At 39.9% G+C, this 15,488-nt stretch overlaps 2 protein-coding genes across 2 annotated transcripts; one reads left to right on the forward strand and one right to left on the reverse strand.

Moving 5' to 3' along the window:
• Nucleotides 1–306: 306 nt before the first annotated feature.
• Nucleotides 307–15,058, reverse strand: LOC121804551 (anaphase-promoting complex subunit 4-like). Its single transcript, XM_042204140.1, has 19 exons — nucleotides 14,048–15,058; nucleotides 13,855–13,966; nucleotides 13,527–13,618; nucleotides 13,359–13,442; nucleotides 12,921–13,160; nucleotides 12,732–12,812; nucleotides 11,919–12,070; nucleotides 11,021–11,181; nucleotides 10,836–10,936; nucleotides 10,562–10,636; nucleotides 10,000–10,179; nucleotides 9,275–9,357; nucleotides 9,094–9,192; nucleotides 8,362–8,466; nucleotides 7,889–8,027; nucleotides 4,414–4,626; nucleotides 4,194–4,340; nucleotides 798–879; nucleotides 307–652 (listed from the first exon to the last, which is right to left on the reverse strand). Exons 1-19 carry the CDS (start codon nucleotides 14,114–14,116, stop codon nucleotides 561–563), a joined length of 2,307 nt encoding a protein of 768 aa, XP_042060074.1. The 5' UTR covers nucleotides 14,117–15,058; the 3' UTR covers nucleotides 307–560.
• LOC121804552 (pre-mRNA-processing protein 40C-like) lies at nucleotides 2,521–3,635 on the forward strand. Its single transcript, XM_042204141.1, has 2 exons — nucleotides 2,521–2,886; nucleotides 2,928–3,635. Exons 1-2 carry the CDS (start codon nucleotides 2,536–2,538, stop codon nucleotides 3,618–3,620), a joined length of 1,044 nt encoding a protein of 347 aa, XP_042060075.1. The 5' UTR covers nucleotides 2,521–2,535; the 3' UTR covers nucleotides 3,621–3,635.
• Nucleotides 15,059–15,488: the final 430 nt, after the last annotated feature.

Here is a 15,488-nt window from a genome sequence, read left to right on the forward strand (position 1 = left end):
TTCTGAATTATTAACTTATGGAAATGGGATATAAGATTCACGTGAGAATACTTATCGTTCTTGTGTTTGGGTGACGATACTAAATCTATAATCGACCATAGTCTCAGCCGCACACCTGTTTCCTGTATCAAAACGTGTGAAATGTTTCAATTAAAAACTTATACTATTAAATATGATTCACACTTCAACGGCAAATATTACTCATTTTTATTTTATTTTTGAGGGGGAATTACATGCATGGAGGACATTAGTTGGAACTTGGAAATGTTTAGTCACGCCACATTATTGCATATAAGCGTAATATAATTAGATCAGTGTCAAGTAATTTTGCATATTGCATCTTGAAATTTTGGTAGCCCTTCATAAGTAATTTATGAAGTTTCAATTGGTATGGACAGCTGAAATATTACGTCTACTGAAGAATTGACATATGTAGGCTAATAAAATTAAATCAGATTCAAAACTGATTTACAATCATCAGAACTAGAAGTATAACATACAACAAGTACTAGCTCAACAGTAACTTATTCTGAATCTGTAACTTATTCTGAATCTGTAACTTATTCTGAATCTGTAACTTCTTCATCTTCCTCTAGAATATACACCAAGGCTCGTTTCCTAGCACCAAAAACACAAGCGACGCCTCTGGATGCTGAACAGGAGGGTTAGGCAGAAATATCAGTTCAAGTTCGAACTACCAGTCTACTTCTAATGACCAAAATGTAAGAGGCACTGCTTCATCATGCATATATTGTGTAACTGTTACTGAAGGAAAAATGACTGCATGAAAAACTAACCACTAACTGCCAAAGGAGCAACCAAAGAGTGAGGAACTTCTCGAGCCTTTTCATTCTCCAAGTGCAGGCATGTAATAAAATCCTGAAAACAAGTCACACCAGTTATATGCTTACAATATATTCTCAGAGGGACACATCCTGCTAGGCCAATTACTATAACAGAAACGGGGAGATAATATCTCAATTAATACTCTCTCCATCCCATCCTAAGTATTCCTTTTTGGGATGTCCCAACCTAAGTGAGACGTTACCTTTTTTGGCAATAATTAACTCACTTCTCTGTTTTGCATTATCCCCTTATCTCTCTTACTTTATTCCCTCTTTCTCTTTCTTACTTTATTCCCTCTCCCACTTTACTATTTACAAGTTAATTCACTAAATCTGATACGAGTATATCTTCGGAGTATATCTTCGGAAATATATCTCATATCTCTATTATTATATTATCATATCTTTTCCATATCTTTATTATCTTGTTCACCAAGTTAGGTTATTCATAGGAGTATTATAAATATGACCTATTGTTATTCTCATTAATCATTCATGAAATAGAATATTATTCACGTTAGTTTTCTCTTCTTCTTCAATATCAAACCCTAGTTCTTGTCGTTGTTGATCGTCGGGCAAAGGTTCCTGCGACTTCACGGAGGAACCCTAATTCTTATCGTGTGCGATCGACGGGCAAACGATTCCCGCGACCTCACGGAGGAGTTAATCCGACGTTAAGGAGATTATCCTTAACAACTGGCGCTTTCATTGACGAACTCACTTTTCATTGCCGATCTCAGATTGACGATGACGAATCGTGTGGGGAGCTGCACGGAGCCGATCGTCGTGACGCCTGCCGGCATCATCCGCGGACTGGAGCAGTTTCCGGCGTCGAGTGGCGCGCGGGACTCCACTGCCTTGGCGTTCCAACACGTCCTGGCGTCGTTAGCCCGCATCGAAGCGCTCCTGGATGCTTCGGAGAGGCAATCGGCCTCGGCGCAACCGCCGCCTAGGCCCGAGCCTAAGCCGCCCTATGAGGATTGGCAGAGGGGGAGAGGCGAGATGGGTAGGCAACTCCCGATTCTATCTCCAACCACATTCGTGGCTTCTCAACAAAACCTAGGGTTAGTAGGCCTTTCAACAAAGATCGCGATTCAGCAGCCAAGGACAGATCCGCTGCTGTGGGATAGGTACGGCAGAGGTAGCGAGGGTTTTCGGGGGCGCCGTCATACAGCCTGGGATAACCCCGCGCATAAGCTCGACGATCAGCCGGGACGACTTGCGACGGAGTGGGATCGGAACGACGGTGGTAGCGTGGGATTTCGAGGGCGACGTCCTACTGCCTGGGATAACCCCGACGTCCTACTGCCTGGGATAACCCCGCGCTTGGGTTCGACGATCAGCCAAGGCGACTTGAGCCGAAGTGGGATAATGCATGTGGCCGACAGGAGGGCGCTTGTAATTCGGATCAGCCGCGTTATGATCATTACCGTGTGGAGAAGCCCTGTTATGAGAAGATGAGAGCCCCCGTTTTCGTTGGATCGGATGCGGCGAATTTGCGGGCGGTTCATGTCGATGGGAATCAGAAGATAGGGGCTGTAAGTAGCTGGCAAATATACCTACTGAGATAACTGAGTTGAGAAAGAAGCAGGATGCTGATGCTTTGCAAGTTTCATCAGTGTCAGTTACCAATACTAATATTATAACTGAAAAAGGATCTGATCTTGTTAGCTTAAGCACACCTGCTACCATGAAAAATATCCAAAATGATAATAAGGATACGAACGGGGATGGTGACATATCCAATTCTTCTTCTGATTCTGAGGATGAAGAGGGAGGCCCCACCATGGAGGACTGTCTCCTCCAGTTCAAGGAGATGCTTAAGGAAAGGGGAGTGGCACCATTCTCAAAATGGGAGAAAGAACTTCCTAAAATAGTTTTTGATCCACGCTTTAAGGCCATTCCAGATCAAAGTGCACGAAGAGCTCTCTTTGAGCACTATGTTCGAACTCGTGCTGAAGAGGAACGAAAGGAAAAACGAGCGGATCAGAAGGCTGCTTTGGAGGGTTTCAAGCAGTTACTGGAAGAAGCAAAGGAGGACATTGATCAGAATACTGATTATCAAACATTTAAGATGAGGACATTGATCAGAATACTGATTATCAAACATTTAAGAGGAGATGGGGTGAAGATCCTCGATTTCTGTCCTTGGACAGGAGAGAGAGGGAACATTTGTTAAATGACAGGGTGTTACTTCTGAAAAGGAGTGCTCAAGAAAAAGCTCAAGCACAGCGTGCTGTAAAGACATCTAATTTCAAGTCTCTGCTTAAGGATAGAGAAGACATTACATCTACTTCCAGGTGGTCAAAGGTGAAGGATAGCTTAAGAAGAGATCCCAGATACAAGTCAGTCAAGCATGAAGACAGGGAAAAGTTATTCAATGAATACGTAGCAGAACTAAAGGCTGCTGTAGAAGAGACTGCTCAGAAGGCAAAGGCAAAACAAGATGAGGAGGACGAGATCGTGATTTTGGAAGGGATGACAGAGTTCCAGAACAAGTTCAAAGTCGATCCGTTGGCGAATCTAGATGATGACGGGAGACGTTCAGCTGTTCGTTGTGCGTTTGATCCAGGAGGAGACGCCTCTCAACAATTTTTGGCTATCAACTCTCGTCGTTGCTTCGTGGTTTCCACCTTGAGGACAGGGTGGATTTCAACCGTGGGGGAGTTGATACGAGTATATCTTCGGAGTATATCTTCGGAAATATATCTCATATCTCTATTATTATATTATCATATCTTTTCCATATCTTTATTATCTTGTTCACCAAGTTAGGTTATTCATAAGAGTATTATAAATAGGACCTATTGTTATTCTCATTAATCATTCATGAAATAGAATATTATTCACGTTAGTTTTCTCTTCTTCTTCAATATCAAACCCTAGTTCTTGTCGTTGTTGATCGTCGGGTAAAGGTTCCCGCGACTTCATGGAGGAACCCTAATTCTTATCGTGTGCGATCGACGGGCAAACGATTCCCGCGACCTCACGGAGGAGTTAGTCCGACGTTAAGGAGATTATCCTTAACAAAATACCTCTACCTCAATTCTTGTGCCAAAATAGAAACGTCTCACTAAGGTTGGAACGGAGGGAGTAGTTGTTTGCATCAAGGATGACATTCTTTTCAAGACAACACCTCTTTTCCATTTTTTTGGGAGGACAGTTCCTTTCCCAGCATTTATTTCAGTTTACATAGTAATACTTTTGTCTGCTACTGAAGTTATAAACTGGGGATGACTTTCTGGGAATAACAAGGCAGAAATACAAAGCCACAGCAACATGTACAGAGGTGTCTGTTTATTCATATGTTGTAGAATATATACATACTAGACACACACACATGCATACCTTAAGTTCATGAAGATTCCAAGACGGGGACGATCTTGATATGGAAACAAATGTGAGGTCATCTGTTTGTACCATCATCATACAAGCATTACCTGAGATGTCAGAGTCTGTGTTTACATCATTTAGCAGCAACACAATTTGTCCGTCCTGTTTTAGAGAAGAGGTGAGAGTTTGAGGCCCGAAAAACAAAATAAACTCGGTTAACTTTTTTCATACTTACTTTGTATTGAGACAGATCTACACAGTGATAACCATCAGGGATGCATAACAGAGCAACCTCAAGTGAATTAAGGCCCGTCTTCAAGTTGTCAGTATCATTTATGAGCCCCCTTGCTACACCAATGCAATTTGTGATGTTTGGAAAAGTCTCATCAGGTACCATAAAAGAGGTATAATCAGTAAGCCTCTGATGTGTGGTTCCATGGGGAGCTTCCTGGCCAATGTGATTATCAAAGTTATAGCAATGCCAAATCAGCTGACTACTCAGCTACACGGCTAAACAAACTTGGTTATTATTGATAGTAATAATCAAGTAATGCCCTGGTGTAAGTATTTAGATTTACTGTGTTTGAGAACAAAAATTTTGCTTCATGTCATTGAAAACCATAATTAATTTAGAGCTATTTTCCAGTTTTGTGTAGATAATGAGGACCTTTAGAGTCTGTACTTCAGCATTTATGGATGCGATGTAATACCCCGACCTTTTTCTATCTTTTTAGTTGTTCTTGAAGGACGTCGTTTGTGTAAGCCGAAAATTTTCCTTCAATCCTTTTAGATGATTAATAGAATAGCCAGTGTTTTATTATTGAACTTGGGCTAAGAATTTTTTTCTGTATCTGTGTCAAGCCCAATTCCTTTTCTTCTTGAGAAAACCCACGAGCCCATTTCAGTTTCAATCAAGTCCGTCTTTTTCTCAAAGCAAAACAGTTACCGTAAATCACTCTGCAAAATCTCAACAATTAGAGATTTACCGTTTTTATACGTGTAGGTCTTCCTCAATTCCATGATCTTGCTAGAAATTAATTAATTAACAAGAAAGTCGAGAGCAGAGGGGGATAAGAGAAAGTAGGCGGGGAGTTCTTTCTGAAACAGAGAACAAATTGAGAGAGAGGGGTCGATGGACGATGAGCGGCGGTGGCGTTCCTTGACCGAACAGCGATGAAAAAGGAGATACAGAGACGGCGATGCATCTACCGGACAGCAGCGGCAGCGCTGGATGATCAGCGACTTCGGTGGATGGCAATGGAGCGTGATGAATCCCGTTCAACCGAACGCAGCGGCGGCGAGGGGCGACGTTCTGGAGCAGCGGCCAAGACGAGCAGCGACGGCGTTGCGAATCCTGCTTACGGACCGAGAAAAAGAGAGAGAGAGCTGGGGCAACGTTGAGTTCTCTTTTGATTTTGGATCGGAGATGAGGTAGAGCAGCAACGAAAAGTAGAGAGGCGGCGGTAGCTAGCGATGGCGTCGCGATTCGGGAGTCTGGAGAGGAGAGAGATACGGGAGAACAGAGAGAGATTGGGAACAGGGGCGAAGAACAGCCGCCGTGCAGCTGTTCAACGACGGCGGTGGACGTGGGTGACGAATTGGAGCCGGTGGCGGCGGGGGATCGACGGCAGTGATGCCTACTATGCGACGGCAGCAGGGGCTGGCGGTGTGGGGCGAATCAGGGAGTCGATGGATTTCTCCAATTGGGAATACAATACGGTCGGGATGCGGATACCGCCGGCGGAGTTGTCGTCGACGAGATGTTGGGGGAAGGCGACGGGAACTTGGGGATCTTTGATTTGGGAGATTCCCTAATTTTGGGAAGAATTAAAATGGAGGAAGAGGTGAACAACGATGGTGAAGAGGAAGTGATGTTGGGCCATTTTGTTTGGGCCTTATTTATTAGTTAGGGCCTAGCCTATTAAATTTTGTTGAGCCAATGAATTAGTTGAAGGAAGACAAAATTAGTGTTTGGGCTAGAGTGGTTTAATTAGGAGACTTTGGCCGCTCGTTTATTTGAGTTGGACTAGAATTTGTATACGAGAATGACAAGAGCTCGGACGGAGTCAATAGAAGGATAAATACGATGCGCTAAAGTCACTGAAAAAGGGATCAAAGGGTAAGATTTATACATGTGTGTATTATTGGAATTAAATTATTTCTTAAAGTCTTATTTTTTTGCATGTTATGTTATTTGAAAAAAAAGGTGATTTTGCGAGCTAATTGAGAACAGAACGAAAGGCAAGTGGAGGATTTAAGCAAACGAGGTGGGCTTTCTTTTTAAATAAGGGCAATGCCCTAAGTATATTTTTATGTGAAAATGATATGAATATTTGTCATGCCGTGTTTTGTTTTATTCTATGAAATCTATCTGATGTGGCTTTTGCCATCAATGGATAATCGAATTCGGGTCTGTCTAGGGAGTGAGTCCCTATTCAGGCTAGTGTACACCTATGGAGATCGTGAGCCGTCTTTTGGGTCGGCCGGTCTAGTGACTTGGGATGTGGCCACATTCCTTGTCATCAATGGATCAGATATGGGAGATAGCTATGGGAAAATGGTTGATCAACCGAATTTTACAATGGAAATGTTTTTAGTGTCTTGGGCGATTTCTAAAGTTAAAACCCCAAGGTCACTCAATGGTGGCATGATAAATACTTTTTATAAAATGTTTTCGGCATGAGTCCACTGAGTGCATCAAGTACTCAGCCCTGCTTTTCTTTTTAAAAATTGCAGGTTGAGCGTGACGGGTGCGGTGGGTGTTGAGCAAGACCGTTGAAGAAATTTAAGTGTGTAGAATGTGTCATGTCTTCACACGTGGCATATTCCTTCTCTCAAATGCTTCCGCTAAGTAGTTGTGTTTCTTTTGAGTTCTTGTATCGTTGAGATAGTATTCATTTTTGAGTTGTTGAATGTTGATTGTTGAGATACTCTGATTTTATTCGAGCTATTCCCACTTGTTTCGAGCTATGGTTGAGTTGTGTTGATTTCCCCCTTTCTTCCCCGCTTCTCTAATCCTCCCCTAGTCGCGATCAACCGTGTTTTCTATCCTTAGAAAATGCGGGCGTGACATGCGAGCAACTTCATTTTCTTTTACATACATAAATGACTCTTCTGCTCGGACCTAAGCAGTCTACTAACATGGTGCTCCTCGTAGTTCTCATAAAAATTCATCAAAATGGACTTTGTTATTGCTAGTTCTTTTAAGTTTCAAGGTCTCGTTTAGAATATAATTCAGGTTACCTTGGCTCTTAACTAACAAGTGATTTACTATTGTAAGATTTGTACTGAACGGCATACCTATAGTCGAAGTGTTTGACGAATTTATCAATAGTACTGCAAGATAGGTTAGGCATTCTGCATAACCACCATGGATCTTTAATCTGAGAGAGCTTTAAAATCTTTAGTAGAATTATCTAGGTTGTCTTGAGTCTCTAGAAACAGATGAGATACCAATGCAAGATGCTTATACGCATATTGGACCTGATATTCATGATTGTGATGAATATATTAATATTATTACAGGTGTATAGTTACACGGAGCACTCATTTTAAAGCATTTTAGGCATTAAATTAACATAATGAACCCATGACTATTAATATCGCTGATGCAAACAGAATTGGAAAAACCACAAACAAGCGCATCATAAACCAATATGTTTGTAGGGTATATTAACAGTTAGTCAGTTAGCAAGAGAAACAAAATGTACCTGGTAGTATGATATTGATACTGGTAAATAAGCTGACTTCAAATTCGGTACAGATGAAACTGGGAAAAGTGGCAAAATGTCTTTACAAAGTATCCTTCTGGAAACTGTGGTCAGTGGCATCCCTAGAGCCTCCTTGAAACTACAATTTTGTCTCATTAGATCCAGCAATTGAGGATTTGCATTTACGAAATTCAAGGCATTGATATTATTATATTAGTATAAAAAATGTATGGAGTAAGTTTTTCTGCACAAATTCAGATAACCCCAGAAACTATATTCACCATGCCATCAATTTCTTCTTTTTCTAAAAGCAATAGGTAGAGGGCAAGCTACAGAGCCTTGGCCTAAATTTAATAGATCAGTCTCTTTAGAAGATACTGGTTCAAAATAGAATCACTCACTAGCCCTATACCAAAAAAATGTTGTACCTACATAGCATCATATGCAAATAAGCAATGAGGTGTATTGCATACCAGGATTCCATTTGTTGAAATTCTTTCGCCAATGTTCTTTTCAAGTATTCAGAATCCGAGAAACCTCCAAAATGAGCTAATTCTGTGACTCGTTGCTTAGTTTCCCTTGCAGTACAAAAAAAATTAATGTTGGAATTGATGTTGACAGATATCCACTTAAGACAACTGGCTAGGCTTACTTCAGAGTTCAGAAAATACAGCATTTTATCATACTTCAGAAAATACAGCATTTTATCAATAGCTTCTGTCGTTGAATGTTCATTACAATTTACACCATATTACTCATAGCTGTTCATTGTCCTGTGGATCTCTTGACTATTATAACAAAAGTTCCAAAACTTAACTATTTGCATGGATATCACGCACCCATTTACTGAAATACCAGCTCAGATTATATAGTGAACTTGAAGTTAAACCTTACATCATCAGAAAGTAAGCTTCCAGTTCACATGGATGCTAACTTTGTTTAGTAAATTAATATACCTGAGTACGTAATTAACAATGGAAGCTAGTTCCATATATAGAATTGACGATACCTGCATGGGGATTAATGAACTCTTTCATAATGAATGTCAGTTACTAGTCCCTTTCCATAGTATACATGTATTGCGAAATATATTAAACTCTAAAAGACGTACAATTTGACAATTATGGTAAACCTAATCCATTTGCATCAATAACAGCCATGAAACCAAGTTTAGGTCACAGAGTCAATTCATCAAATATACTTACAAGTCAACTTCAACATTATGAACAAGCTGGGTATCCTGCAGCAACATACCAACAGGATCTTGGTCGTATAAAAACTTTAGGAAAAGGATAACGAGTTCACTGCCAGAGATGGAAATATCAGCTGGGTTTTGAAGAATCCCACGAATTTGCAAGAACAGCAAAGAAAAGCTAGTTGCCAAACCTACTAAACGGGAGAAGTTGATCGCTTGGTTCGGACATTAGAACCTTCACACATTTGAGAAGCCAGTTGAAAAAATTTGAAAACTGCAACAGAAGCAAGTAGTAGAATTGTATTGTCAGATGAGAAGAAAATAAGGATTGCTTGCATAGCCAAAAATTCGAGGAATTGTAACACTGGCATGCCTATTTGCTCCATATAGATGTTGTTGTATAGCTAGTTTCTTCATACAATAATTTTTACGAAACACCAGTCATTTAACATTAGAAAAAAAAACAAAGAACGGACTTGAGATACTAGAATGAGAACTAGGCAGTGGTTCCAAATAAAAAATGATTGCACTTTCTTGAAACATATGTAATTAAGACTCCATTTTAGTTGAAGATATTGAATCTAAATTCAGATGTCACCCAAGGTCAATCATACACAACGAGCAAAAGATTAAAAAGGAACACATTTCTATGTGCGTGTTTGCATCAACTTACAAAGTACAAATAAGTTATTTTATTTATTTCATGTTCAAAATCAAGTCGAAGATCCCATTATTTACCAGCAACAAACCAGCATCCAATAAATAATCACAATTTTGAAGTTTTTGATCCAACAGAGTTTTAAGGTTTCCTTCAGTTTAAGTATCCCTTCTACAGAAACATCATGTATGTTTATAATCAAGGGAGAACACGTTTCAAAATCATACAGCTAAAGTGTTTCATCTAACTGTACCATACCTGCTGCACCACTGAAGATAAAATCCTAATGAATCTTTCAATCTGAACAAGCAACATTCCAGCTTTTTCTGTAGCATTATCAATTAACCTCTCCTCCAATCCAATACCCTGAAACCGTGCACGCCACTTGGAAAGCCCTCTTAGTTCTCCCATTCTAAATCCAATAATTTCTGCAGCAGGCTGAAAATCAGATATTTAGATTCAGCTTTTAAGGAAACTATGTTCCTAAAAAACAATCTCCAAGTAACATATAAACACACTGATACTAATATAGAGATATTATGATTCGTGAAAGAAAATTAATATGAAGTAAACCAGGGTAAGAGAAACTTTGTGAATGCTGCAAGATATTACCAAAAAAAGTATCAATTAGACGAACACACAACCGCATTAGATGAATAGCACCTTCGTGATTCAGAGAGTAGAATAATATCCAAGTTTATAGCAGTTTTTGGAGTCAGAACTATATATACTATCATAAACTATTACAGTCTAGTAAATGCATTTGAAAAAAGATCTATCAGAGATTTGGTGATATGTTGCTGTTAAGCATAAGACGCACCTGCAGATGGTCAAGCACAATTGTTTGGAGTTCCTTGCCAGCCCCAGAAACAGCCTTCGCTACCCGTTTGAGCCCCTAAGAACCAATAGACCAAGTTACTTGCAAATATTTGTACGTATAATTCATGATCAAATAAATGGGAAAGTATTAACTGTGCAAGACCCACAAACAGCCTTACGTGTTGGGACCCCTAGGGGGCAACTAGCGTCACATACAAGCCATATTCAAACAATTCGGTGACTTAATTATTCAACACTTTAGAGGTGGAACATACTGCTTCACCAAGGGAGCTAACTAAAAATTGATGAACCGGCGGACTTGTCCTTGCACCACCCAACAGGCTTAGAAACTCTTCTTGAGAACTGGAGTCAAGTCCTGCAGTTTTTATGGTATAAAGATTTAAATAGAAAGATAAAATAATGCTTATTACAGAATTGTTGTTTTCTTCTTAATAGTTACCATGGTCAACAATCAGGGAGGATAAAGCATTGAACTTTTCCTGGTACACGTGCATTGCATCTGACCACTGCTTATACATGATAGCTATTGATTTGCGAATGACTTCAATAAGATGCTCCACATTGGAAGCTTGCAGAGCCACCTGATGAAGTTCATTTTTCCTATCATAGATCGTGAAAAGAACAGGAAATATGAACAATCAGTCACTGCGGCAAATTGAAATTATGCTGAGTCTTATGAAATAAGCATCATGTCAAATAGATAAACTAATAGTCAAATACAATCTACTCCAAATAACAGTGAAAGTGATCACAAAATCTCTTGTCTTTTGAAGTATTAACTTGATCAACATCATCAAACATACATATCATCCATCATGAACCCTTATATCAAAATTCATAACCACCTCTCCACCAACACTAGCTACCAGAAAATTGGCAATGTATTCCACTATAAAAGCAAACAAATAAATGGCCAGCAGTTTTTGGCTCCAAAGATGCAGGTCATTCAGAAGTAACTAGAAAAAAAAAACTTTATTTGTAGACACGGGACATCTTAAAAAGTAAGAAATTAATAATACAAAGGTGGAAAATATAATCAGGAGGAATAATAATGTGTTATAAAATAGCTTTACAACGTTGGTAGTCTAGCTTTAATCAACATAAGCATTGATTGTTTTATCAGGATACAGGCCCATCGTGTAGAATCTTTTTCATTTACCACTGATTAGCAATCTGGTGGACTAGTGCCCTGGATAGGCCAATCGTAATAATCCCTTAAGTTAATGAAATCACCAAATATTTTATGGAGAAAAATGGAATTTTTGGATAACTAATCAACCAGATGCAATCATAGAGTCCGGGATCTATTATCGTATATTTCATCAAATTACAATTACCTTTTCTGAAACATTGTGCTGTCTAGGACTAAGCAATGGAGCCCATCTAAATGGCATCCAGATAACTGATTATCACATGATCCCAATCCAGTTTTAGTGAGCATGCCAGAGCACAGCACAGTGACATGACAGAGATCACTGGACAATGCCATCTGAAGAGGTGCAAATAGGAAAGGTTAGATTCCTCAGAGGGATTAGTTCAATCATGAAGTAATTGACGGTCAGAACAAATCGTGGATTCACATGCTTTCGCAAAAAAGGATCTTTATTTGCAAATATCTGTCCATCTTTAAATGTTGACTTTCAAGAATTTTTATACAGTATTGGAGCTCCCATTATGCTAATTCACAAAGTGTCATTCAAATTCAATTTCAATTTATCTCAGGCTCCCATGTGATTGCCTAATCTTATCTATAGCATGGAAAACCCTTGTCCAAATCATAGTTATCATAGTGAGATAGGGACTCTATTACACCACATTCTATATTCCATCTAGAATCACATCAGATATGGAGACAAGAAGCTTAACTCAGACATTATTATATTAGGAGTGTTATGGGACTGAAGTGGATAAGGACCTACTTAGCAGCATTCTAGTGTATATAAGGCATATCCGACAATGAATCAAAACAAACATGGAGCAGGAAGTACCATTGCTTTTTTTCATATATATCGACTGTATCTAAAATTGGTGTAACTGCTTAATATACCATTGTATGTGTAACATAACCAGACATAGCATGCCACAATTGGACTGTTGAGTTCTCTGTCCATGTATCGATGCCAAATTGATCAGTATAATAGTGCATCTACCTTACAAATAGACGCATCCATGAGCCGAAAGGAGCCATGGTTCGCAAGTAGAGGACTGTGGAAAGCAATTTCGCGTAGGTTCTGGACCATCCATGCATCATCAAAGTCACATGTGAAATAGCATTAGGATATGTCAGTATGGTGAAGATAAACTTACAACAACCATCCAAATATGAAAATTGGACTTACAACTTTTCCTATTGGGAATATGCCAAATATATTAAAATAAATATTTCCATCTTTGTCCCCACTGCATAGGATGTCAAACTGTTGGCGTGATGAATCAAATAGTTCCCGGAAAGAATCGTCACTTTCATCCGTGCCACTACTATCTCCAGGGACAAGTCCGGCGGTCCTAGGAACTCGTGGAGCAGGTGGAAAAAAGCGAGCAGTCCTATCTTCATATGGTGAATCCCCATTTTTAACATCCTAAATCCAAAGGATTAAAGTTATCAGTTTAATATGAATATCATTGAGAACAAATCCGGAGCATTTGAATTTTTTCCCAAAAACACAATCTAATCTCTAGTGGTGTACTTTTACATCACATTCTACAACCAAATTATACAGATGTAAGCTCTCTAGTCTCTAATAACCTCATTCAGGAAAGTTTAAAAAGTTACAAACCATTGTCTTTTTCGTATCTTCCACCCAGTTGAGACAGACAACCGAAGCACAATGGAACTTCATACTTCTTAGCAGCTTCCCATTCTGTTCCCATAAACACACCAAGCGTGGGTCAATTGTCACATGAATTTCAAAATTCAGCAAACAGAAATGTTTAAACCAACTCACTTCAACATCATGCAGGGACATAGTCCCGTCTTCAAGTCCCACTGCAATTGCTTTACCGTCAGGGCGCCAGCATATGGATGTTATGCATTTCCCTGGACATATTATTGAAAATTTTAACCTAAAGAAACATCAAAACAATAACGCACTGCCACCAGAGCTCAAAATTGACACTGTCTCAATGCTGACAGGAAGGGATCAACAAACCAATTTGAAAACAAATGTGTAACTCAATATTTCACCTCCAAATACTGATATTCAAACCAAAAAAAAAGTAGGCCTAAAACTATGCATCAGTTTCGAAAAATATAGTAGTGAAAATGCTGCTGACCAGGGGATGTCGTCCAGAGTCGCTGCCAATTGAAGCGATGGAGAAGAAGCTTCGAATCCTCGGTCACCATCGCAAGTAAATCCTTCTCCGGGTTCCATTCAGCAATCTTAATCTGCACAAGTAAAATAGCGCCAATTACGCCAAAAACAAGCATACACTATACTTTCTCCACTTGAGAGGGAGAGAGAGAGACCTGCGAGGCGATAGGTTTGTCGAATTGAAGCTGAAATGGAACCGCTCTTTGAGATTCGTCAGTTTCCATGGATTGGTGTGAGGCAAAGAATAGCAGAGTTTTGGGAGTGAGGAGAAGAGTTGAGAGGCGGGCTTTTCTCTTATGATTTATTCGGATCGAATCATTGAATCCGAACCGGAGAAAAAGGGTCAGGTTTTTGGATCCTCGTCTGGGTCAAGGGCCCGTATATAGCCCCAGCCCGCTCTATCACAGTTAGCTTTGCTAGATCCTTCTGTCAGATTAGCTTTTTTATAAACACAATCCTCCTATTTGACTAAAAAAATCTATAATCTATAATCTATAAGGACAGTTATTTGGATTGGCATGTGGCATATTTTTAGGGCGGGAAACCATCTTTTGGGGAAACAAAAAGGCAGAAATTATGAGATAAATATTGGTCCAATGAAATGCAGCAAAAATGGCTGCTCCAAGAAGTCTAAGACACTTATAGGCAAACAACCTGCCACATATGCAATTCGACTATGCAGATCCAGAAGTGAGGAAAATGGCGCTTACCATCAACAAAAAAAATTTAGAAAAACAGGAAAAGAACAGAAAAAGGTGAAATAGAATTAGATTCAGCAATGCGGGAGTATTTAGTGGTCATCACGGTTGAAACTGCCGTCTTCGTCCTCCTCATCGCCGGTGCCGTCTCGTGGCTGTGGAGGTGCCCGTTCAGACGCACGAAGTACCCCACGGCGCCGTTGAAGCAGGGCGGTGGAGCTGCGAGGCAGGCGGCCAGGGCGGCGATTCCGTGCGGAAGGAGCGCCGGCGTTTACCACAGCGATGGCGGCGAAGCAGGTGTTGAGGGGCGGCGCAGGCGAGACAACAAGGCGGAGAGATGATATCCGCAGGGGTGAGAGAGAGAGGGGGGCGAAGAGTGAGGGCGAAAAAGAGAAGGATCCGCAGGGGGTGAGAGAGAGGGAAAAAGAGAGATGGAGGGTTTGTAGGAATATTAATTTATGTACATTTGGGCTTTAGTTTTTGTTCAAGTTCTATGTTATTTATACTCAGATTATATGGGGGCCAATACTAGTGTTCAAGTTCCAAGCCTCAAATGTGGTTAGAATTCTAAGCCCGCACTATTGCTCTCTATATTATGTGCATAAATCAATTCGCAGTCATTTGGTGGTAATTGAAGTTCACACCCAGAAATGAAGTTGAATTGGCTATTTTACCCCTCCCAAATTTGTTTAAACCCCCCTTAAAATAATTATATAAAATTCGAAATTGATTACTTCAAGAACTATATACGGAACAATGAACACCTGATATGGATGGTATATATGTGTGTCCTACACGCCCAAAACCTCATTCAGATTTATTTATTCCCTATCCCATACCAAAGAACTTGAACAAGTATTAAGTGGTGGAGTGGATGGGATTTAATGGAGAAATTTAG

This window comes from Salvia splendens, chromosome 5, assembly GCF_004379255.2.
Source record: "Salvia splendens isolate huo1 chromosome 5, SspV2, whole genome shotgun sequence".
Classification (NCBI taxonomy): domain Eukaryota; kingdom Viridiplantae; phylum Streptophyta; class Magnoliopsida; order Lamiales; family Lamiaceae; genus Salvia; species Salvia splendens.

What these genes read in the sequence shown, in the direction of transcription:
- LOC121804552 (XM_042204141.1), top strand. Translation starts at nt 2,536, where the DNA reads ATGAAAAATATCCAAAATGATAATAAGGATACGAACGGGGATGGTGAC. An exon ending in TGGAAGAAGCAAAGGAGGAC is followed by an intron (nt 2,887 to 2,927) that starts ATTGATCAGAAT and finishes TAAGATGAGGAC; the next exon opens with ATTGATCAGAATACTGATTA.
- LOC121804551 (XM_042204140.1), bottom strand. Translation starts at nt 14,116, where the DNA reads ATGGAAACTGACGAATCTCAAAGAGCGGTTCCATTTCAGCTTCAATTC. An exon ending in TGGATGCGTCTATTTGTAAG is followed by an intron (nt 12,071 to 12,731) that starts GTAGATGCACTA and finishes GCACCTCTTCAG; the next exon opens with ATGGCATTGTCCAGTGATCT. An exon ending in GGAATCTTCATGAACTTAAG is followed by an intron (nt 880 to 4,193) that starts GTATGCATGTGT and finishes ACTTGTTTTCAG; the next exon opens with GATTTTATTACATGCCTGCA.